This window comes from Sphaerodactylus townsendi, linkage group LG03 (assembly GCF_021028975.2).
Source record: "Sphaerodactylus townsendi isolate TG3544 linkage group LG03, MPM_Stown_v2.3, whole genome shotgun sequence".
NCBI classification, from domain to species: domain Eukaryota; kingdom Metazoa; phylum Chordata; class Lepidosauria; order Squamata; family Sphaerodactylidae; genus Sphaerodactylus; species Sphaerodactylus townsendi.
In genome coordinates, this window is record NC_059427.1 from 1,981,554 (window position 1) to 2,003,861 (window position 22,308).

Consider the following 22,308-nt stretch of genomic DNA (forward strand, 5'->3'; position numbering starts at 1 on the left):
CCCCACCCCCCCCCCCCCCCACCCCCCCCCCCCCCCACCCCCCCCCCCCCCCACCCCCCCCCCCCCCCACCCCCCCCCCCCCCCACCCCCCCCCCCCCCCACCCCCCCCCCCCCCCACCCCCCCCCCCCCCCACCCCCCCCCCCCCCCACCCCCCCCCCCCCCCACCCCCCCCCCCCCCCACCCCCCCCCCCCCCCACCCCCCCCCCCCCCCACCCCCCCCCCCCCCCACCCCCCCCCCCCCCCACCCCCCCCCCCCCCCACCCCCCCCCCCCCCCACCCCCCCCCCCCCCCACCCCCCCCCCCCCCCACCCCCCCCCCCCCCCACCCCCCCCCCCCCCCACCCCCCCCCCCCCCCACCCCCCCCCCCCCCCACCCCCCCCCCCCCCCACCCCCCCCCCCCCCCACCCCCCCCCCCCCCCACCCCCCCCCCCCCCCACCCCCCCCCCCCCCCACCCCCCCCCCCCCCCACCCCCCCCCCCCCCCACCCCCCCCCCCCCCCACCCCCCCCCCCCCCCACCCCCCCCCCCCCCCACCCCCCCCCCCCCCCACCCCCCCCCCCCCCCACCCCCCCCCCCCCCCACCCCCCCCCCCCCCCACCCCCCCCCCCCCCCACCCCCCCCCCCCCCCACCCCCCCCCCCCCCCACCCCCCCCCCCCCCCACCCCCCCCCCCCCCCACCCCCCCCCCCCCCCACCCCCCCCCCCCCCCACCCCCCCCCCCCCCCACCCCCCCCCCCCCCCACCCCCCCCCCCCCCCACCCCCCCCCCCCCCCACCCCCCCCCCCCCCCACCCCCCCCCCCCCCCACCCCCCCCCCCCCCCACCCCCCCCCCCCCCCACCCCCCCCCCCCCCCACCCCCCCCCCCCCCCACCCCCCCCCCCCCCCACCCCCCCCCCCCCCCACCCCCCCCCCCCCCCACCCCCCCCCCCCCCCACCCCCCCCCCCCCCCACCCCCCCCCCCCCCCACCCCCCCCCCCCCCCACCCCCCCCCCCCCCCACCCCCCCCCCCCCCCACCCCCCCCCCCCCCCACCCCCCCCCCCCCCCACCCCCCCCCCCCCCCACCCCCCCCCCCCCCCACCCCCCCCCCCCCCCACCCCCCCCCCCCCCCACCCCCCCCCCCCCCCACCCCCCCCCCCCCCCACCCCCCCCCCCCCCCACCCCCCCCCCCCCCCACCCCCCCCCCCCCCCACCCCCCCCCCCCCCCACCCCCCCCCCCCCCCACCCCCCCCCCCCCCCACCCCCCCCCCCCCCCACCCCCCCCCCCCCCCACCCCCCCCCCCCCCCACCCCCCCCCCCCCCCACCCCCCCCCCCCCCCACCCCCCCCCCCCCCCACCCCCCCCCCCCCCCACCCCCCCCCCCCCCCACCCCCCCCCCCCCCCACCCCCCCCCCCCCCCACCCCCCCCCCCCCCCACCCCCCCCCCCCCCCACCCCCCCCCCCCCCCACCCCCCCCCCCCCCCACCCCCCCCCCCCCCCACCCCCCCCCCCCCCCACCCCCCCCCCCCCCCACCCCCCCCCCCCCCCACCCCCCCCCCCCCCCACCCCCCCCCCCCCCCACCCCCCCCCCCCCCCACCCCCCCCCCCCCCCACCCCCCCCCCCCCCCACCCCCCCCCCCCCCCACCCCCCCCCCCCCCCACCCCCCCCCCCCCCCACCCCCCCCCCCCCCCACCCCCCCCCCCCCCCACCCCCCCCCCCCCCCACCCCCCCCCCCCCCCACCCCCCCCCCCCCCCACCCCCCCCCCCCCCCACCCCCCCCCCCCCCCACCCCCCCCCCCCCCCACCCCCCCCCCCCCCCACCCCCCCCCCCCCCCACCCCCCCCCCCCCCCACCCCCCCCCCCCCCCACCCCCCCCCCCCCCCACCCCCCCCCCCCCCCACCCCCCCCCCCCCCCACCCCCCCCCCCCCCCACCCCCCCCCCCCCCCACCCCCCCCCCCCCCCACCCCCCCCCCCCCCCACCCCCCCCCCCCCCCACCCCCCCCCCCCCCCACCCCCCCCCCCCCCCACCCCCCCCCCCCCCCACCCCCCCCCCCCCCCACCCCCCCCCCCCCCCACCCCCCCCCCCCCCCACCCCCCCCCCCCCCCACCCCCCCCCCCCCCCACCCCCCCCCCCCCCCACCCCCCCCCCCCCCCACCCCCCCCCCCCCCCACCCCCCCCCCCCCCCACCCCCCCCCCCCCCCACCCCCCCCCCCCCCCACCCCCCCCCCCCCCCACCCCCCCCCCCCCCCACCCCCCCCCCCCCCCACCCCCCCCCCCCCCCACCCCCCCCCCCCCCCACCCCCCCCCCCCCCCACCCCCCCCCCCCCCCACCCCCCCCCCCCCCCACCCCCCCCCCCCCCCACCCCCCCCCCCCCCCACCCCCCCCCCCCCCCACCCCCCCCCCCCCCCACCCCCCCCCCCCCCCACCCCCCCCCCCCCCCACCCCCCCCCCCCCCCACCCCCCCCCCCCCCCACCCCCCCCCCCCCCCACCCCCCCCCCCCCCCACCCCCCCCCCCCCCCACCCCCCCCCCCCCCCACCCCCCCCCCCCCCCACCCCCCCCCCCCCCCACCCCCCCCCCCCCCCACCCCCCCCCCCCCCCACCCCCCCCCCCCCCCACCCCCCCCCCCCCCCACCCCCCCCCCCCCCCACCCCCCCCCCCCCCCACCCCCCCCCCCCCCCACCCCCCCCCCCCCCCACCCCCCCCCCCCCCCACCCCCCCCCCCCCCCACCCCCCCCCCCCCCCACCCCCCCCCCCCCCCACCCCCCCCCCCCCCCACCCCCCCCCCCCCCCACCCCCCCCCCCCCCCACCCCCCCCCCCCCCCACCCCCCCCCCCCCCCACCCCCCCCCCCCCCCACCCCCCCCCCCCCCCACCCCCCCCCCCCCCCACCCCCCCCCCCCCCCACCCCCCCCCCCCCCCACCCCCCCCCCCCCCCACCCCCCCCCCCCCCCACCCCCCCCCCCCCCCACCCCCCCCCCCCCCCACCCCCCCCCCCCCCCACCCCCCCCCCCCCCCACCCCCCCCCCCCCCCACCCCCCCCCCCCCCCACCCCCCCCCCCCCCCACCCCCCCCCCCCCCCACCCCCCCCCCCCCCCACCCCCCCCCCCCCCCACCCCCCCCCCCCCCCACCCCCCCCCCCCCCCACCCCCCCCCCCCCCCACCCCCCCCCCCCCCCACCCCCCCCCCCCCCCACCCCCCCCCCCCCCCACCCCCCCCCCCCCCCACCCCCCCCCCCCCCCACCCCCCCCCCCCCCCACCCCCCCCCCCCCCCACCCCCCCCCCCCCCCACCCCCCCCCCCCCCCACCCCCCCCCCCCCCCACCCCCCCCCCCCCCCACCCCCCCCCCCCCCCACCCCCCCCCCCCCCCACCCCCCCCCCCCCCCACCCCCCCCCCCCCCCACCCCCCCCCCCCCCCACCCCCCCCCCCCCCCACCCCCCCCCCCCCCCACCCCCCCCCCCCCCCACCCCCCCCCCCCCCCACCCCCCCCCCCCCCCACCCCCCCCCCCCCCCACCCCCCCCCCCCCCCACCCCCCCCCCCCCCCACCCCCCCCCCCCCCCACCCCCCCCCCCCCCCACCCCCCCCCCCCCCCACCCCCCCCCCCCCCCACCCCCCCCCCCCCCCACCCCCCCCCCCCCCCACCCCCCCAATGCTCTCTTCTTTGTACTTTAAATCCTAAATTGCACCTGTGATCAATTTATAAAACCCATGACAAAAAAAAAGAACAGTCATTGAATTCCCTCAAAAATCTGTCTTGAGAAAGCTCCATAGGTTAGATAAAACAGCTTAAGCAATAACCTCCAAGTTAAAGCCTGCTGGAAAGAAATGTTTGTCCCAGCTCTGGCAAGATAGGAAGGCACCCTAAAATTGAGCTTCAAAGGGAGGATTGTTCACCAGATGAGCAGGTGCCTCACCGCCTCCCCCCGAAAATGCCCAGTGGTCTAGGCACTACCTTCCTCAACTCTGCAGACAGGGCCACAGAACACATGACTTGGGAGGCTGAACGTACCTCAGGGTGGATGGGGAGTTTCAACTTCAGTTTTGGTCTCCGTAGTTCAGGAATACAGCTCTGCTTCAGACTCTCCAGTGAATGCAATCAGTTCTGTGTTCGAATATCGGAAGTGTGGCCAGAGTTCCCCCCTGGTCCAGCCTCCCTTTTTACACAGTGGTCAACTAGAGTCCCCAGAATGTTCACAAGCACAGGAGCAGATCCAAAGCATCCCTGATCAGAGAGAGACTGCCTCTAAACATGGATGTTCCACTGACCCACCTTGGTGTATCAGTGTGGTGGATTCTAATCTGGAGCACTAGGTTTGATTCCCCACTCTTCCACCTGAGTGGCAGAAGCTTATCTGGTGAACCAGAGTTTCCGCACTCCTACATTCCTGCTGGGTGACCTTGAGCTAGTCACAGCTCTTCAGAACTCTCTCAGCCCCACCTACCTCACAAGGTGTCTGTTGTGGGAAGAGTAGGGGAAAGGAGTCTTTTTACAGAAGAGAAAGGTGGGGTATAAATCCAAACTATTATTCTCTTCTTGTCACTGCTAGAACTATAAATCAAGGAATAATTAACAACTGATTTAATGCAGGGCAGGATTTGTCTCCCATTCAAATGATTCCTGTTCTGTTGCTATCAAAAGCAGTTAATTGGCATCTTTATGTGACTTTGTTTTGCCTTAAAGGTCTTACCAGGCTTCTCTCTTCATTCCAGAGTCTGATGGTTCCCTGAATAAGTCCAAATATGAACCACAACACCTATTAGATGAAAAACAGCAGAAAAGAAACACTGCTAAAAACCAGAAGAGGGGAAACAAATGCTCTGCATCTGAAGATGCTGAATTCCAAGTGCCTGAAACCTGCCAAAAAATGAACACAGGGGGGAAACCTGATAACTTCTGGAAGAGCGGAAGGAGGTTATCTTGGAAGGGACACCATCCTAGTCATCAGCAACTCCACGGGAAGGAGGCACATAAATGCCTGGAGTGTGGAAAGAGCTTTCCTCAGAATAAAGAACTTAGGACCCATCATTGTATTCACACTGTGAAGAAACGCTATAAATGTTTGGATTGTGGAAAGAGCTTTGATTGGAGTTCACTGCTTACTGTTCATCAACGTATCCACACTGGGGAGAAACCATACAAATGCCTGGAATGTGGAAAAAGCTTTGCTCAGAGTGGCAGCCTGGCTGCTCATCGACGAATCCATACTGGGGAGAAACCATATAAATGCCTGGAATGTGGAAAGAGCTTTGCCCGGAATGGCAAACTCGCTGCTCATCAACGTGTCCACACTGGGGAGAAACCCTTTAAATGCTTGGAATGTGGAAAGAGCTTTGCTCAGAGAGGCAGCCTGACTGCTCATCAGCAAGTCCACACTGGGGAGAAACCACATAAATGCCTGGAATGTGGAAAGAGTTTTGCCCGGAATGACAAACTGATCGCTCATCAACGAATCCACACTGGGGAGAAACCATATAAATGCTTGGAATGTGGAAAGAGCTTTGCTTGGAGCATTACACTGGCTGCTCATAGACAAATCCATACTGGGGAGAAACCATATAAGTGTTTGGAGTGTGGTAAGAGCTTTGCTCAGAGTGGCAGCCTGGCTGCTCATCGGCGAATCCACACAGGGGAGAAACCATATAAATGCCTAGAGTGTGGAAAGAGCTTTGCTCAGAGCGGCAGCCTGGCTGCTCATCGACCAGTCCACACTGGGGAGAAACCTTATAAATGCCAAGAATGCGGAAAGAGCTTTGCCCAGAATAACAAACTGGTTGCTCATAAACAAATCCACACTGGAAAGAAACCATATAAATGCTTGGAGTGTGGAAAGACCTTTGCTCAGAGCGGCAGCCTGGCTGCTCATCGACATATTCACACTGAGGAGAAACCATATAAATGCCTGGAGTGTGGAAAGAGCTTTGCTCGGAACAACACACTGACTGCTCATCGACGAATCCACACTGGGGAGAAACCATATAAATGCTTGGAGTGTGGAAAGACTTTTGCTCAGAGTGGCAACCTGGCTGCTCATCGACAAATCCACTCTGGGGAGAAACCACATAAATGCTTGCAGTGTGGAAAGACCTTTGCCCAGAGTGCAGATCTCAGGGACCATCAATATAGCCACGCTGGGGAGAAACTATATAAATGCTTGGATTGTGGAAGGAGCTTTAGTCACAGACGCAATCTAGTTGCTCATCAGCGAATCCATACTGGAGAGAGATCATATATATGTCTGGAGTGTGGAAAGAGCTTTGGTCGAAGTACAGATCTTAAAGCCCATCTGCATATCCACACTGGGGAGGAACCGTTTTAATGCCTGGAATATGGATACAGCTTTGCTCAGTGAAAACTTAGCGGCTCATCAACAAATCCTTATTTGAGATATAAATGCTTGCAGTGTGGAAATAGGATGGAGTAAATGCAGAGGAGAGTGAGGAGAAGGATCAGGGGCCTGGTGACCCAGCCCTGTGAGGACTGGTTGAGGGATTTGGGAATGAAATTAATCTAATGGAATAAATAATTTTTTAAAACCCAATTTTGAAGACTAACAGTTCTGGAGAGCCCAAAGCTCCAGGTGTTGGAGCTGCCTAACTGTGGTCCCTTCTGCACATGCAGAATAATACATATTCAATCACAATTGTTTGAAAGTGGATTTTGCCATTCCGCACAGTAAAATCCAGCTTCAAAGTGCATTGAAAGTGGATTGAAAGTGCATTATTCTACATGTGTGGAAGGGGCCTCAACCTTGCAATTATGTATTTTTATAACCTACATCTTTCTCACCCACTAAAGCTCACAAGTTCCTGAGCAGGGGTTTCTCCAGTCAAGAGCAGAGTTGGAAACAAAGAACCTTGAAAGGAATTTTTGAGGTTAACTTGCCCAGCCCCCAGCTCAGTGCAGGAGGAGGCAGTTTAGAGAGCATCCTTAGACGGGATTCAGACAGACTTAAACAAGACATAGATATGCTCACCTTCTGCAGGGCTGCCCTATCAGCCTTCATGGATGATTCACCTGCCCCAGAGCCCCTTTTCAGTTAGGCGGGGGGGGGAGGGGGGCTTTACCTGGCTGTTACAAAGTATCAAAGAGGTGAAGAATAGATAGGAATAGTGGAGGTCATTGCAGGAAAGGTAATATTTACCTGATCTAGAAGAGAAAGCTCCAAGGAGACAGAGTCCATCACCTGTGTTGGATTCAAAGAGGAAAAGGGTGTTGGGTGTAGTGCAGCTGAACCAAAGTTAGTCCAGACTAGACTTGGCTATAGGAAAAATCAACCCTTCTGCTATGCTAACAAAGCTAATCTTCATACACAAAAGAGAGTTTTGGTTAAGAGAAAACAATGGACAATGTCTTGATGCGTCGATGCCAGGGAGTGCCCAGCTTTTGATTATCTTTAGATTGGAGTTGATGGAATTGCAACCCCCTTTCAGCTGCTTTCTCAGCCTCCTTCTCTGCTTCGCTCTCCTCTGCCTTCTCTGCTTTCCCCCTTTCAGCCACTTTCTCTGCCTCTGCCTTCTTCTCTGTGGCGGCTGGCCCCTGGTTCTCGGCGGGTGACTGCCAGTCAACCTGGGTGAGCTGGACAAGCTGCGGGATGGAGAGGTCGGTGGCAGAGACCTTGGGATTGGTGAGATGGGGGGTCAGTGGCAGAGACCCCCAAATAGCGCCTGACCGTATCTATTTTTATTTTTGAAATTTACCAGTAGCTGCTGCATTTCCCACCCTAGACTTATACTTGAGTCAATAAGTTTTCCCAGTTTTTTGTGGTAAAATTAGGTGCCACAACTTATATTCGGGTCGACTTATACATGAGTATATACGGTATGTATAAATGATGAGAAATTGATTACTAAAATGTATAAGATGTTAGGTGACTGATGCAAAAAAAACCCTGGCAAAAATGTATGAAGGTATATCTAATAACTTATGCTGATGCAGAATGCAGATTAGATAAAACAGAGGTAGATTATTTCTGTGCAGCAGAGTCTTCACAAGAATATATGTTTTTAATATGTGGGGGTTATGTACAGAGGCTAAATCCTTTTGGGACATGATACTCAAAGAAATAGAAAAGATATTGGAAAAAAAGAATAGTGAAAAAAAACTGAAGTTTTTGGGACTATTGAGAAATGACATCCCAAATCAGTACAGGCTGCTTTTCATGTATCTGTCTACTGCTGGAAGAACACTGTATGTGAAGAGATGGAGAGATGGAAAAATTCCAACACCGGAGGACTGTATACAGAAGGTCACAGAATATTTAGAAAATAGCAAAATTAACAACTTTATTAAGGGGACAGTAATACAAAGAAGTTAGCAGAAAACTGGAAACCTTTTACGGACTATTTACTGAAAAAATGGGGTAGAAGAGAAATAATTGCAGGATTTGAGATCTTAGACCCGTGGTGGCGAACCTTTGGCACTCCAGATGTTATGGACTACAATTCCCATCAGCCTACCAGCATGTGGAGGGCTGATGAATTGTAGTCGCATCTGGAGTAACAAAATTACCCTGTGAAAAGAAAGCAAGCCGATTGAGTTAGAATATTAGTAATGAGTGTGTAATTGATACATTATTTCATTTTAAATAGATGCATGAACCTAGAATGGATTAGAATTCAACAATGAGAAAGCAAGAAGTCATCATATGGTTTTATGGTGTGTAGTTTAGTTGGCTATAATAGGTTTAGTTATTGTAGAATTTATATTTTAAATTTCTGTGTGCGTGTATTCTTTTGAATTTCATATTTTTAATTTGTAATAGTGTAATGCTAGTGTGAAAGTGTATATTTTTTGTATGTTGAGAATCTAAAACCTATTTAAAAAGAAAACGTTCAAGTTGTTATAATTCTCAATCCGACAAACATTTCCCATGAGCAACCTTACAATTCCAAGTCAAGCTGAATCACGATGGCTACAAATCTGCAGAATTTGGGATCTCCGTTGCTCTTCAGAAAGGGAACTCAGGACCAATGCAGGTCTTAAATGCAGGTTTCAACCTGAAGAAAGCAGCCAGTCCAAAATTTTCACTGACCCAAGGGCAGGTCTACTTCTTCCTGTCTGCCCTCTTCAACAGCTCCTGCTGCTTCAGTTCTCTTTTGATGGACCTTCTTGTCTTATGCCATCATAGATGACCCACTGCTTTGATTGCCACATGTATTGGTGTCCCTTAAGTGAATTCCATAAAGAAGGACCTTCTGGGTGCGGGGTGGGGGTGGGGTATTTCTCCCCTTTTCTGTGTCTGTGGAAAGTTAACGAGCCTCTTCTTTTGCCTTTTCAGAAACGGCCTTTCTGCTGCTTCTAGAGTATAATTCCAACCTACATCATGATTAAGATGCCTGGAGTGGATCTGCTCTACCTCTGAGTCTGCTCTGCCTCCCCCTTTAGCCATAACTTTTCTTGCAAATATTGGAGGAATGGGCCTCATTGCTGGGCATGATTTCCAAACCTAGGATGCACAGGGACGCAGGGATCCCGAAATACTTTCAGTGTTCATAGTGGGAGCTGGATTTAAACAATCTCTAAATCGACCAGACATCCCAAAGCTTTCTAGTGTCTCAGCTCCGCCTCCATTAGCCAAGTGGAGAACTGGATTTATTTCCCCATTCCTGGGTTTGGTGGGTGACTTTGGGCCTGTCATGGTTCTCTCAGAACTCTCTCAGCCACACCAACATCACGAGGGGTCTGTTGTGGGAAGAGGAACGGAAAGTGTTTGTAAGCCACTTTAAGACTACTCACGGTTGAGAAAAGGAGGGTATAAATCCAATTTCTTCTCATTGCCAAATAATGTGATCACAAACTACCTTTCACATTTCCTTTCTATCCTGCCTTCCACCTGCCCAGTTGTAGTTAAAGGTAAATGTTTTATGACAACTAGATTTCAGTCCAGTAGCACTTAGAGTTCAAGGATATTTTCGAGCTATCAGGTTTCAAGAGTCATACCACGAAAATCTCGTTGGTCTCCAAAGCTACTGGGCTCAGCCGTAGCTGTTCTCCTGCAAACCAACTCAGCCGTCTTCTGAAACTTTTGAGAACAAGGGTCAGGTTGTTGTAAGCAAAATTACCATATCATTCTGCAGCCTCTGAATAGAAAAGCCCAGAGTACCTGTAACCTCTTTCTGTGGGTTCTGTGGGGCAGTACTTGGAAGGAATTGCAAAGAACCAAATTTAAACAACAAAATGGTTTACTTTTCTTTACAATTAACACTTTTAAAACATCAACATTTAACGTTACAATTCAAGGTCCTGTTCAGGTTGCATTTCAAGTCCTTCTATTTACAGTCTACTGATATTGCCAAGTCCAAATTCTTCTTTGCAAGTTGGCTGGCTCCTGAAGACTCCAAGGGCTTGATGAACAGGTTGCAACATGATGAAGGTTTCCAGGAGAACTCTCACCCATTACAATCACAAAAGAAAACCCTGAAACAATAAACTCCAACATTTACAACACAGCAAAAACAAACAACTACCTTCCCAGTAGTTCCCAACAATATTGTAATTACCTTAACAAGGTGTTAAGGGCTTATAGAAATCAAGGTCCGAGTCTGGTAGCCTTGTCTTCTGCAAAGAGCTCTTGCAGCCTTTCTGCTGCTCTGAGTCTCCACCCCCTTACTGGGTCAACCCATTCTGGGCCAACCCATTCTGGGCATGGGGGTTACATACCCACATGCCAAACCATTATGGCCATCTTTGATGGCCCTCCTTTGGGACACCCCACCTTCTGAGGATGTGGGAGGACCGCCTCTGATTCCCTCAGTGGAGCTGTAGGCCTTCCTTCTGCTGCAGGCCAGATCAACTGAGGAGGGGGGGCTCTTGCAGTTGGTAATAAGTAAGCAAGCTGACCAACTGCACATGCTCAGTGAGCTCTTGTCCCCTGGGCCCTAAGAGCAAAACAAAACATATTAAAATGGCACGGGTTACACTTACAAGTCTGTACAGGCAGGGAAGGAACTTGCCTGCGAGCGAGCACTCCGCCCTGACGCAGCCAATCGCTCCTGTCCTGGTAGACTTGTTAGGGGATGGAGGCGCACCTGGGAAAGAGCCCGTTCATTTGCGTCACGGGGTCGTGCCTCCTGTCCTTCCTCCGGCTGAACTGGGGACGCCAGGGATTGAACCTGGCACCTTCTGCATGCCAAGCTGTGCCACGGATACCCGGGGAGAATGTGGCACTGCTGCCCTCCGGCTCTCACCCACTCCTGTCATCTCGCCTCTTGGATTGTTTGCTTTGCAGCAGAGTTGAATCTCTGCCTCCAGTTTCAGCTATTCTTGACCGAGCTCCTAAGTAGGGGATAACAGAGTAGACCTTTTCACAAGCGGAAGCTGTGTTAGGATAAGTGCGGCTGCAACAGGCTTGGCACGGCAGAAGAAACAACACAACACCATAAAGTAGTTTCACTTCCAAAGAAGACTTTATCTTTAGGTGAGGTTATTTACAGTGTAGACAGTATCGGCAAACAATCGGGCAGCATGCTCCGCAGCAACTCAGAAATCCCTAGACACAGTACAGTGGAACATGCTCTACCTATATACTACTGATAGCCAATCACAGTAAAGGTCAGTGATCAGGATTAAACTGGTTCTGTACAGTTACATCAGGTTCTGACAGGTGTTTCTGTCGGACAAGTGCTGTCACCTAGATCACAATGATCTGTCTGCTCACAAGATGCACACCACATATTTTTTATTCCCTGACGGGATTCTTCAGTCCAGCCGAGCAGGGGTGGAAACAGAACTGGGAGGCAACTCGGAGGCCATCTAGCCGAGCCCCGCGGTCAGTGAGGGTGGGGGCAGCTCGCACAGGATTCATGGCCAGTCAGATTCCGACAGGGCAGGGACCCGCCGAGCTTCCCCCACACCAGCCTTTCAGACGTGCCCTCGGAACAGGAGGGGGCGCAATCCGGTTTGCCCTTTGCCGGGAACTCGGAGTGAGGCTGCTGGGGAAACGGGTGCAGCAGCCTCCTTTTTGCCCGGTGCAGAGTGTCCATCAAATGGTCACAGGGAAGGACGGACCATTCCTAGAGAGGCACAGACCGAGAAGGCCACGTGACTTTGTACAGTCCCAGCTGCCCGGTGGTCGTTTGATGCCTTGAATGGGATTCAGGTGGAGCAGCGCTGGTGGGTTTTATTTGGAGAATAAAGGAACAGGTAAGAGATAAAAGGAGATTCGCTTTGCAGAGTATCCCCCCTCCCTTTAAGAGGAAAATAATCCCCGTGGCGGGGGGCGGGGGCTGCATTTGGGGTCTTGCAAAAAGGCCTGCAGGATTCATCCCCTCCAGACTCCCCAGTGAAGCATAGACATTAAGCAAGCATCGTGAACCGGGGAGGGATCCGTATTGCAGAGCCTCTCCCCCCCCCCTCGCTTTCTGCACCTTCTGATTTTGGCTTCTGTTCCTCCACAGACAGTACGCTAAAAGGTTACCAGAAAATAACTGAATCCAGCACATGCATGCATGCGCCCCCCCCCCTCCGCTTTAAAGAGCACAAGGATCTAGAATTGTGGAGTAACTTCAAATGAATAACCGCTTCTTGAGTAAAAGGGCCCTATAAAGATCACCTCCCTAATCAAAAAGAGCCCTTCAACCTGTCCTGTTTAATTGGCGTTCAGTCTTCTTTAAACGTGTTGCCATATTTGGAATCCTTGTGTGTACATTTTGTGGTAAGAGATTCATTTGACACGATCCAGCGGGTTGGGGCCCTGCCAGGCTCGAAATGGCTCTTCCTCCTCCATCTTTTCTGGTTCCTCCAGACCTCTGCCAACTCCCGTGAATGAGTTGCAGTGGCTCCTTGGATCTTCTCCATGGTGTGTTGGCACTGCATTGAGCTACCCAAGACCTCTTTGACTCTGTTTGTCGTTCTTCTTCCTCCCTCTTTCCAGCTTCATAACAGTTTTCTAACTTATCACCCAGTTAACCCAGTGGGGGGGCTGTTTGGAGAGCAAAGAAGGAGGATGGCTGTTTGGAGAGCAAAGAAGCCGGATGCAGCTGGTCCCGAAGCAAGGAAAGTCCCTGGTGCAGACAGAAGGAAACTGCGGGACGGAAGAGTGTGGACAAACCCCAGAGACAATGAAATCATCCCGCCAGATGTGCATCGCCAGCAGTTCAGGCAGTTCTGCTACCAGAAGGCTGAGGGACCCCGAGTGGTTTGCGGCCGACTCCACCTTCTTTGCCACCAGTGGCTAAAGCCAGAAAGCCACAGCAAGAAGGAGATGCTGGACCTGATGATCCTGGAGCGGTTGCTGGCCGTCCTGCCCCCAGAGATGGGGGACTGGGTCAGGGAATGTGGGGCAGAGACCAGTTCCCAGGCAGTGGTTCTGGCAGAAGGCTTCCTCTTGAGCCAGGCAGAGGAGAAGAATCAAGACCAGCAGGTGAGAGCGTTTCATCCAGGTAGTGAGTGGGTGGGGGAATGGACAGAGGAGGGTAATAGGATATGATCAAGGATACTGTTGACATTGACATAGATCCCCCCTACTTTCTGGAACCTACCCTAGCCAGCTTTCCTCTGTTTTCTCATCAGTCTTCCCTTTCTGGGATCCCCCCCCCCTTCTGTTTCAGGTGCAGGAAAGGATCACATGGGAGTGTTCCCACAGAGCAACTTTTCCAGGTGAGAATGAAAGGTGTGTCGTTCTCTCTGGATATCCTTCTTGAGTACAGGTGGGCTACTTTTATGTCCTCGCCCCAATTCCTCCATTGTGCTCCCGTGCGGGAAGAATACTCCACCCCATTTAGGAATTCTGTTTGGGGCAGTAAAAACCAGGAACCAGTTTAATTTCACTGCAAGGTAACTGGAGAAATACTGTAAGGGAAATGTGGACAAAGCTGCCTCCAAACTCAAAGGATGACGGTTAATGTCAAGCATTGCAAAAATAGTGCAAAAACTTTGAAAAGAGCACTTTGGCCCAGTAAAAAGAGTTCCGAAGTCATAACCTTTCAGGAGTTGTTACTTCACAGTAACCCAGTCACAGTTTTTGGATACTTGTTTCGTGCTGTCCAGTTTTCCACGGGACAAGGGGCATCCAGTGTTGGCAAACCTCCGAAGGATGGTGCTGGAAGGAGGCAGTTGGGGGCTCTAAAAATTATATTCTGTCTGACTAGACGTCACGTGCCAGGGCATGGAAAGTTTTCTCCAAAAATGGTCATGGATCATCCCTTGTTGGGCCGCCTGACATCACTGATCTCTTCATTCTCCGTGGATATGATATTCTGTGACTGTCACTGTCTGCAAGTGGGGACCCACAAGGACTTGTGGGAGAAGGGATGCCAGCCTCCAGGGGCGGGTTTGAGCTGGGGATTCCCAGGAATTAAAGCTCATCTCCAGACTATGGCGACCGATTTCCCCCTGGAGAAAATGGCTGCTTAGGAGGGTAGACTCTGTGTTAATATTCTCCACCCCCAAAACTCAAGGCATTTGCCAACCTGAATATGGTAACCCACCCCCCACCCCCCACCCCCCACTGGACCTGGCAACCTTATGTGGGCAGCATTTCATTTCCCCTTCGACCACAATTTCCTGTTTCCTGTTCCAAAAATCCAATAACCAATCCCCTTTTACTGCTTCCTTCTCTCCTTCTAGGGTTCCCAGCCTCCAGGTGGGGACTAAAGATCTGAAATCATAAAAGATCCCCCAGCTACAGAGATCCAATTCCCCCTTAAGACTGATAGCTCCAGGTTGGGAAATTTCTGGGGCGTTTGAGGATGGAGCCCTGGGAGGACGAGATTTGAAAAAGGAAGTGACATCAGCAGGGTGTAATGTCAAAGAATCTGCCCTTTGAAGTACTCATTTCCTCCAAAGAAAATGGCCTAAGTTGTCTGGAGAAGGTCTGTAATGCCAGAGGATTCCTGGCATCTCTGTTTACTCCCTTGGAGAACATGGCTGCTTTGAATGGTGGACTCTATGTCATTATATTGTAGGCACAGAACAGGGAAATTATTTTATATTATGCCAGTCAATGCCTTTTACATCTCTGTGCTGACAACCGTAAGCTGTGAAGTTCTGTGCCTACGGAAGATCACGTAGGCCTTTTGCACTAAATTGTTTAAGGTTTTCTGAGGCAAAATCATGTAGGCCTTAATCAAGGTCTCTGAAAAAGATTCTGGTAAAAATACAGCTTAAAGTCATTGCACAGAATCATAAAAAGTGTCTTTGTTAAGTAAAAGCATTCATAGTTCCTGCATTCCAGAAAAAGATATTTGTTACACTTGTGTGCAGGTCAAAGGTCATAAAAATAATATCCTCAACTAGAGCATATCTAAAAGCACAGACCCAGAAATTAGAAAATAGAAATAAAGCATTTAAATATTTCAGCTAAAGCATACTTATATGTAACTTAAGCAAGTCTTTTTGAATACATTTTTAATATGAAAAATTCTTGCTTAAAAATGTAGCAAAGGCACTTTGCTTTCTAAACAGCCCTATTGTTTCTTCCCACATTCCAAAGAAAAGATACTTTCACTTAGCAACTAGCTGAAAAAGTGTGTATAAGAAAAGAACTGGTCAGCAGAATTAAAGCAAAGTGTGAGTCAAGCCATGTGAGAAACCATATTCTTAAGAATGCTATTTAACAATGTATCGCCATGATTAACAATGATGAGAATATTGAAACGTCATGAATTGACAGGATTTGGCTTTGCAACATTTATGGTGCATCAGCTGTTTTTACCCTGTAAGAACTGTGACATTTGTATAATCAGCGCGACTCCTCTGATTCTAAATAGACCCTCTGTTGGTTTGGAATAAAAATTATTTATTTAATTCTATTCCTTGTTGGCTCAAGCTTATTAGCTAATTTTTATTAAACACGTTACCCCGATGGTAACAATTATATCTGCTGAAGTCTCTCCCCTCCCAAATCCTGCCCTCTGTGAGACTCCACCCCCACCTGGAGATGGCAACCCTAGTCATGCCTGGCCCAAGGTGCCCGCCCTCAAAGGCTAACGATGGGCGGTAAAGGGATGTGCCTCCCATTTTACTGACAGAACCAAGCCTTGAAACACATAGTTGCCTAGCAACAGCCACTGAGAGGACTCCATTGCTTTAAACCACAGGCTCTCCTCTTATCGTATTGTCAAAGGCTTTCATGGCCGGAATCACTGGGGTGTTGTGGAGTTTCTGGGCTGTATAGCCGTGTTCCAGTAGTATTTTCCCCTGATGTTTTGCCTGCATCTGTGTCTGGCATCTTCAGAAGATCTGAAGACTTCATGAGGAAGTCATTGAGGACAATCATCAGAATGTGGCCTCTCTGGGTAAGAGATCCTCTGAAGATGCCAACCACACATGCAGGCGAAACGTCAGTAGAAAATGCTACTGGAACACGGCCATACAGCCTGGAAACCCCACAACTCTCCTTTTATCATTTGTGGGGTTTTTCCTCCCACCACATTGTATTTTTCTGAAATTTCACATTATCCTGTGAACTTTGGGCCCTTTTCAGGATTGTAGACAGAGCTACCCTTCCCATTCACAACTCTAGTCATTGGATTTAAGTATCCAAAATGTGACAGACTTCACTATTAGCACAGCAGAAGATATAACTAATAGTGAAGTGTGTCTCTCAGCTACAGATCTCTGAATCCATGGGCCGAGGCCACATTGACACTACATAGATTTTCCTGTGAACTTGGGAGACCTCACAGATTTCCAGAAAAGTCTGAAATCATTAAAAAAATATGTTAGAGGGTTTGAATTGCCCTCAAATTAAAAGATTCTTCCCTGTGCAAGCATAGAGAATGCCTCTACCTCCCACGTAGCCGTTGGTGGCGGTGAAGGAACACTTGTCGAAAATTATTTTATGTTCAATAATCGTAGCAATAATAGTTTCATTTATTGTCTGTCATTCTAACGGGGACTTAATGCAGAATATGATTAAAACATTATTTAGTCAGGCACGAGGCAGATTAGAAAATATTGCAACGTTGGGCAATCAGCAAATTACAAGATACAGAACCTATGTGTGAGTTCAACAGCAACAAAGATTCTCAGTGAGACAAAATAATGCGGCTAGGCTGGGATTGTAGACTGGGAAGAAAAAGGCACGCGAATGTAAGCAAGATGATTCGTCAGTGCTATGTCCTGCTTCATCACTTGGCTGAGGTGTCAAGAGAGACTTCACCAATAGCAAGGCTGAATTTTTGCATATGCCTTTATATCCCCCCTTTCCTGTAGGAGACTCAAAGGGGCTTACAATCTCCTTTCCCTTCTCCCTCATAACAAACACCCTGTGAGGTGGGTGTGGCTGAGAGAGCTCCAAAGAACCGTGACTAGCCCAAGGTCACCCAGCTGGTGTGTGTGGGAGTGCACAGGCTAAACCGAATTCCCTTAGATAAGCCTCCACAGCTCAAGTGGCAGAGCGGGGAATCAAACCCGGTTCCTCCAGATTAGAGTGCACCTGCTCTTAACCACTACACCATGCTGGCTGTCAGAGATTTTGCGATGTGGGATGTGTGGTTCTCTCAGCTGGTTCAGAACTTCCCATTCATTGCATTTCAGAGTTCTTCATTCTTAGTTCTGTGAGTTCTGTGCAGTTGGAGAACCAGGCTGTACTGTCTCAAGACTGGATCTGGCAAAAGCACAGAAGCAAAAAGTTATCCAAAATCAGGATGCTAAGATAGTGGCAACCATCAGCCAAGAGAGGAAGGATCTTAGTTTCCCCAAGCAACTGAAATGCAAAGTACTTGGAAAGTACAGAATCCCTTCTGTTTACCTTTTCATCCTTCCAGGTGGTGCCCTGCATTCTTTGCCATCTCTCTGTGGGAGAGAGAAAGCAGATTCCGTGCAGCCTCATCAGGTAAGTGTGGAACTCTGGATCTTGTCTCTGGATGCCTCTCCCCATCTCCCTATCCTGGGAAGAAACACACACACCCCACCCCCGCTCTGCTATCTGTCCTGCTCACTGGATAAAAATGAAAATGTCTTATGGAGGTTCAAATCCTGAATGTCAAAAGTTTATTATGTTCATTTTGGGTTGACCTTACAAGGAGAAGAATTCTTAGATTATCTGTGAAGGCAGAGAAGTATTAGTTTGTTTCTCTTTTCAGGGTCTAGTGACCTTTGAGGAGGTGTCTCTTCATTTCTCTGAGGAGGAGTGGACTCTGCTGGATCCAAACCAAAGAAGGCTTCACAAGGAAGTCATGGAGGACAACCGTCAGAATGTGGCCTTCTTGGGTAAGCTCTCCTTTCCCTTGACTCGCAGATGCTGAAGGGAGAAATTCTCCCTTCTGAGAAGGACCCCAACTCTAACGTCTATGGTCAAGGCTAGCCTGATCTCGCCTGTTCCTATTCTGGAAAGATCATGAGGTTTCTTGAAAGGAAGAGGAATCCTTAGACAGTGGCCAGGGACGTAGGAAAGGGTCCCCCCCCCTCAGGTTCAAACCCCTCCCATTACATGTCCAGCTTCCTTGAAACAATGCATGGAATGGAACAGCTGGAAAGCCCTCAGTCACTGAACCCACCCCATAAAAAAATCTATACCTACGTCATTGACAGTGGCCCTCCATTAGAGCCACAGTAGACTGGGATGTCTTATCCTACTTTCCTTGGGAGGGGGCTAACATACTGTTGATTCTGGCTGGGCTCAGACTTGGTTTAAAAATCTGAATTATTTCTTGGAGTTGGAATGTCTGAAAATTACTGCTCTATTTCTTTCCCCCAAAGAAGATCTTCTAGTTTCCAAACCTGATTCCCCAGTGCAAGAAGCACAAGATCCGCCTGACCAAGGCATATTATGCACGGAACACTTACCTTGGTGCTCTTAACTGCTCAGTGGGTTTGTAGCGAAGTCTCCTTCCATTTTTACACTTGAGGAGGCAGCCCATAAACTTATCTGCTGAAATCTGTCCTGGGTCTGCTTTTCCTGGTTCTCTTAACTCTGCCCCTCTGCTGGTCACCCCTGCAGAGTAGGCCACCTTGGGACTCAGCCACCCTTTTGGAACAAACAGGACATGACTCCAACTTCAGTTCATAATCTCTTTACTTGCATCAGTTAACAGCATTCCTGCAAGCTTGAGCCCCTGCAAAATACCAGCCAACAACCCTTTTGTCCTGCCTCCCTTTTATCTCTCTCCAACCTCCTACCAGCTGGTGATCTGCCTGTCTTGCCTTGCCAGCCTGAGACTGGTTCTTCAGCCTTCCTTGCCCTTCTCATTGATTGCACCTGCAGCACCTCAGATACCTTGTGCATAATCAGCCCAAGATGCAAACAAAACAGGCATCAGCAGGTATCTGCATACTTGTGTGGTGGAAGGGGATACAACTCCTCTTGCACTAAATTTTAAAAGCTGGAGAAGTTAAAAAGGAGAACAAATCAAGTGTGAAAGAGAAATTGGGGACTAGGAGAACAAAATGCTGATTTGTTTGTAGCTGAGTTTGGTGGGAAATGTTTGTAGAATGGTCTGCTTTAATACACATCAATTCATTTATATGTTGCCTCTCCACAGACCTGCTCAAGTTGGCTCAAAAATCAACAGATTAGCATAAAATCCTAAATTCAATCAAAATAATCAGTTTATAAAATTATTGAGCACAGAAATGCCATAGAACAGCTACTGAGTTATCTCAAAAATATCTCCTGAGGGCTAGCAGATTAGAAAAAGGCGATGAACAGTAAGAACATAAGAACCTTAAGAACAAGGCAGCTAGGATCAGACCCGGAGTCCATCCTAGTCCAGCATTCTGCTACTCACTTGTGGCCACAGGTGCAACCCCAGAGACTCACATACAGGATGTGAAGCAATGTGGCCAACCTTCTGCTACTGCTGCTCCACAGGCACCCTGGTCTGCTAAGGCATTTGCAATCTGAGATCAAGGAGGATCAAGATTGGTAGCCATAAATCGACTTCTCCTCCATAAATCTGTCCAAGCCCTTGTGTGGCCAGACATGCTCCCTAGACCAGCCTGGCCTCTTGATTCACACAATAGTCAGCTAGAGTCCCTGGAATGTTCATAAGCACAGGACCAGATCCAAAACTCCTCTCTTCAGAGAGAGACTTCCTCTAAACATGGAGGTTCCACTGGGCTACCTTGTTTCTGCTGGAACTGTTCTCCAAAGAAACATCAACAGTTGATGAATACGGGGTAGGATTTGTCTCCCATTCAAATGATTCCTGTTCTGTCATTATGAAGAGCAGCTAATGGCCTTCTTCACTTGGTTCTGCTTTGACATGAAGGTCTTACCAGGTTTTTCTCTTTATTACAGAGTCTGATAGTTCCCAGAATAATCCCAAGGGAGCACCACAACACCTGTTTGAGAACAAACAGCAGAAAACAAATGTTACAAGAAACCAGAAGAGAAGGAACAAATACTCTTCCTCTCAAGGTGATGAATCCCAGGTGTTTGATACAAACCGAAGAAGTAACACAAGAGGGAAATCTGATACTTCCTCAGAGAGGAGAAGGAGCTTAGATCAGAAGAGAGACCATCCTGGCCATCAACGAGTCCACTGGGAAAAGCCCCATAAATGCCTGGATTGCGGAAAGAGCTTTGCTAAGAATTCCCTCCTTGCTGCTCATCGACGAATCCACACTGGGGAGAAACCATATGAATGCTTGGAGTGTGGAAAGTGCTTTACTCAGGCTTCCCAGCTAACAGTCCATCGACGTATCCACACTGGGGATAAACCACATCAGTGCTTGCAGTGTGGAAAGAGCTTTGGTCAGAGATCACAGCTTATTTTCCACCAATGGGTCCACACTGGACAGAAACCATATAAATGCTTAAAGTGTGGAAAAAGCTTTTCTCGGGGTAGCAACCTAGTTGCTCATCAACAAATCCACACTGGGAATAAGCCGCATGAATGCTTGGCGTGTGGAAAGAGCTTTGTTTGGAGCTCGCAGCTTAAAGTCCATCAACGGGTGCACACTGGAGAGAAACCATATAAATGCCTGGAATGTGGAATGAGCTTTGCTCGAACTGACCGCCTAGCTGTTCACCGGCGAATCCACACTGGGGAGAAACCATATAAATGCTTGGAGTGTGGAAAGAACTTTGCTCAGAGTATAGATCTTAGGGTCCATCAGTGTATCCACACTGGGGAGAAACCTGATAAAAGTCTGGACTGTGGAAAGAGCTTTGCTCAGAGGACAAATTTTACTGCCCATCAACTTATCCACACTGAAGAGAGATCATATCAGTGCTTGGAATGTGGAAAGGATTTTGCTGATAAGGGAACTCTTAAGATACACCAAAGAATTCACACAGGGGTGAAATCATATAAATGCTTTGATAGTGGAAAGAGCTTTGCTTTATGTTCACAGCTTACTGCTCATCAACAAATCCACACTGGAGAAAAGCCATATAGATGTTTGGAGTGTGGAAAGAGCTTTACTAACAAGAAACATCTTACTGTCCATCAGTAATATCCCATGCACAGGGAGAAACTGTATTGATACTTGGATTGCGGAAAGAGCTTTGCTCACAAAACAAATCTGCCAACCCATCAAGCATTATCGCCACGGGGAGAAACCATATAAATGCTTGGAGTGTGGAAAGAGCTTTGTTCAAAAGGCACATCTTAAGGGACACCAAAGAACTCACACGGGATAAACCATAAAAAATGCCAAACCATTATTTGCCTCAGAGAATTCACACAGGAGAAAAACCATCCAGACTTTTCCAGTGATGCAGGATCTTCAACCTCAAGCCCAACCTATCTGGGTCTCATCATCTCAGTTTTTTTCTGGTTACAGTAAATCAGGAACATATTTTACAGCTTTTGAACTAGCATTTGTGAAGGCATGTTCAGCTCTTAGCTAAAATATTTGGAATAGCAGGGTTATTAGCAGCAGTGGTGTAGGAGGTTAAGAGCTCGTGTGTCTAATCTGGAGGAACCAGGTTTGATTCCCAGTTCTGCCGCCTGAGCTGTGGAGGCTTATCTGGGGAATTCAGATTAGCCTGTGCACTCCCACACACGCCAGCTGGGTGACCTTGGGCTAGTCACAGCTTCTCGGAGCTCTCTCAGCCCCACCTACCTCACAGGGTGTTTGTTGTGAGGGGGGAAGGGCAAGGAGATTGTAAGCCCCTTTGAGTCTCCCTACAGGAGAGAAAGGGAGGATATACATCCAAACTCTTCTTCTTCTTCTTCTATTATAAATGCGAGTGGTTTGTCCTAGTCTGTGAAAGTATCTCATGGAGGGATGTCACAGGGACCAGGTTTTCGGACCAGGTTCTCTCCTCTACCTGCTCTATTCACCATATTTTATTATTATTTGGCTGCTGATTGAGAAGTTCTGCCTCCTGCCAAAAAAGTGGCAACAATACTGGATGAACTAATGGCCAGAGCAATTGTTCCTTTTGCCAAACTATATCCCAAATTGTGAGATCCAGCATAGTGTGGTAGTTAAC

General features: G+C 53.3%; 4 protein-coding genes across 4 annotated transcripts in view; 2 read left to right on the plus strand and 2 right to left on the minus strand.

The window, feature by feature from the left end:
* Window positions 1-22,308, minus strand: part of LOC125428554 (zinc finger protein 420-like) — a 577,239-nt gene that overhangs the window by 134,735 nt on the left and 420,196 nt on the right. The window lies entirely within an intron of this gene.
* The window catches only part of LOC125428839 (zinc finger and SCAN domain-containing protein 32-like), a 665,212-nt gene that overhangs the window by 77,706 nt on the left and 565,198 nt on the right, over window positions 1-22,308 (minus strand). The gene's annotated exons all lie outside the window — the stretch shown is intronic.
* LOC125428886 (zinc finger protein 850-like) lies at window positions 4,694-21,739 on the plus strand. Its single transcript, XM_048489594.1, has 2 exons — window positions 4,694-6,292; window positions 20,422-21,739. Exons 1-2 carry the CDS (start codon window positions 4,846-4,848, stop codon window positions 21,321-21,323), a joined length of 2,349 nt encoding a protein of 782 aa, XP_048345551.1. The 5' UTR covers window positions 4,694-4,845; the 3' UTR covers window positions 21,324-21,739.
* On the plus strand, window positions 11,807-15,730 carry LOC125428860 (zinc finger and SCAN domain-containing protein 31-like). Its single transcript, XM_048489566.1, has 3 exons — window positions 11,807-12,122; window positions 12,853-13,341; window positions 13,529-15,730. Exons 2-3 carry the CDS (start codon window positions 12,925-12,927, stop codon window positions 13,619-13,621), a joined length of 510 nt encoding a protein of 169 aa, XP_048345523.1. The 5' UTR covers window positions 11,807-12,122; window positions 12,853-12,924; the 3' UTR covers window positions 13,622-15,730.

What these genes read in the sequence shown, in the direction of transcription:
- LOC125428860 (XM_048489566.1), top strand. Translation starts at nt 12,925, where the DNA reads ATGGCTGTTTGGAGAGCAAAGAAGCCGGATGCAGCTGGTCCCGAAGCA. An exon ending in AGAAGAATCAAGACCAGCAG is followed by an intron (nt 13,342 to 13,528) that starts GTGAGAGCGTTT and finishes CTTCTGTTTCAG; the next exon opens with GTGCAGGAAAGGATCACATG.
- LOC125428886 (XM_048489594.1), top strand. Translation starts at nt 4,846, where the DNA reads ATGAACACAGGGGGGAAACCTGATAACTTCTGGAAGAGCGGAAGGAGG. An exon ending in CCACACTGGGGAGGAACCGT is followed by an intron (nt 6,293 to 20,421) that starts TTTAATGCCTGG and finishes GGGAAAAGCCCC; the next exon opens with ATAAATGCCTGGATTGCGGA.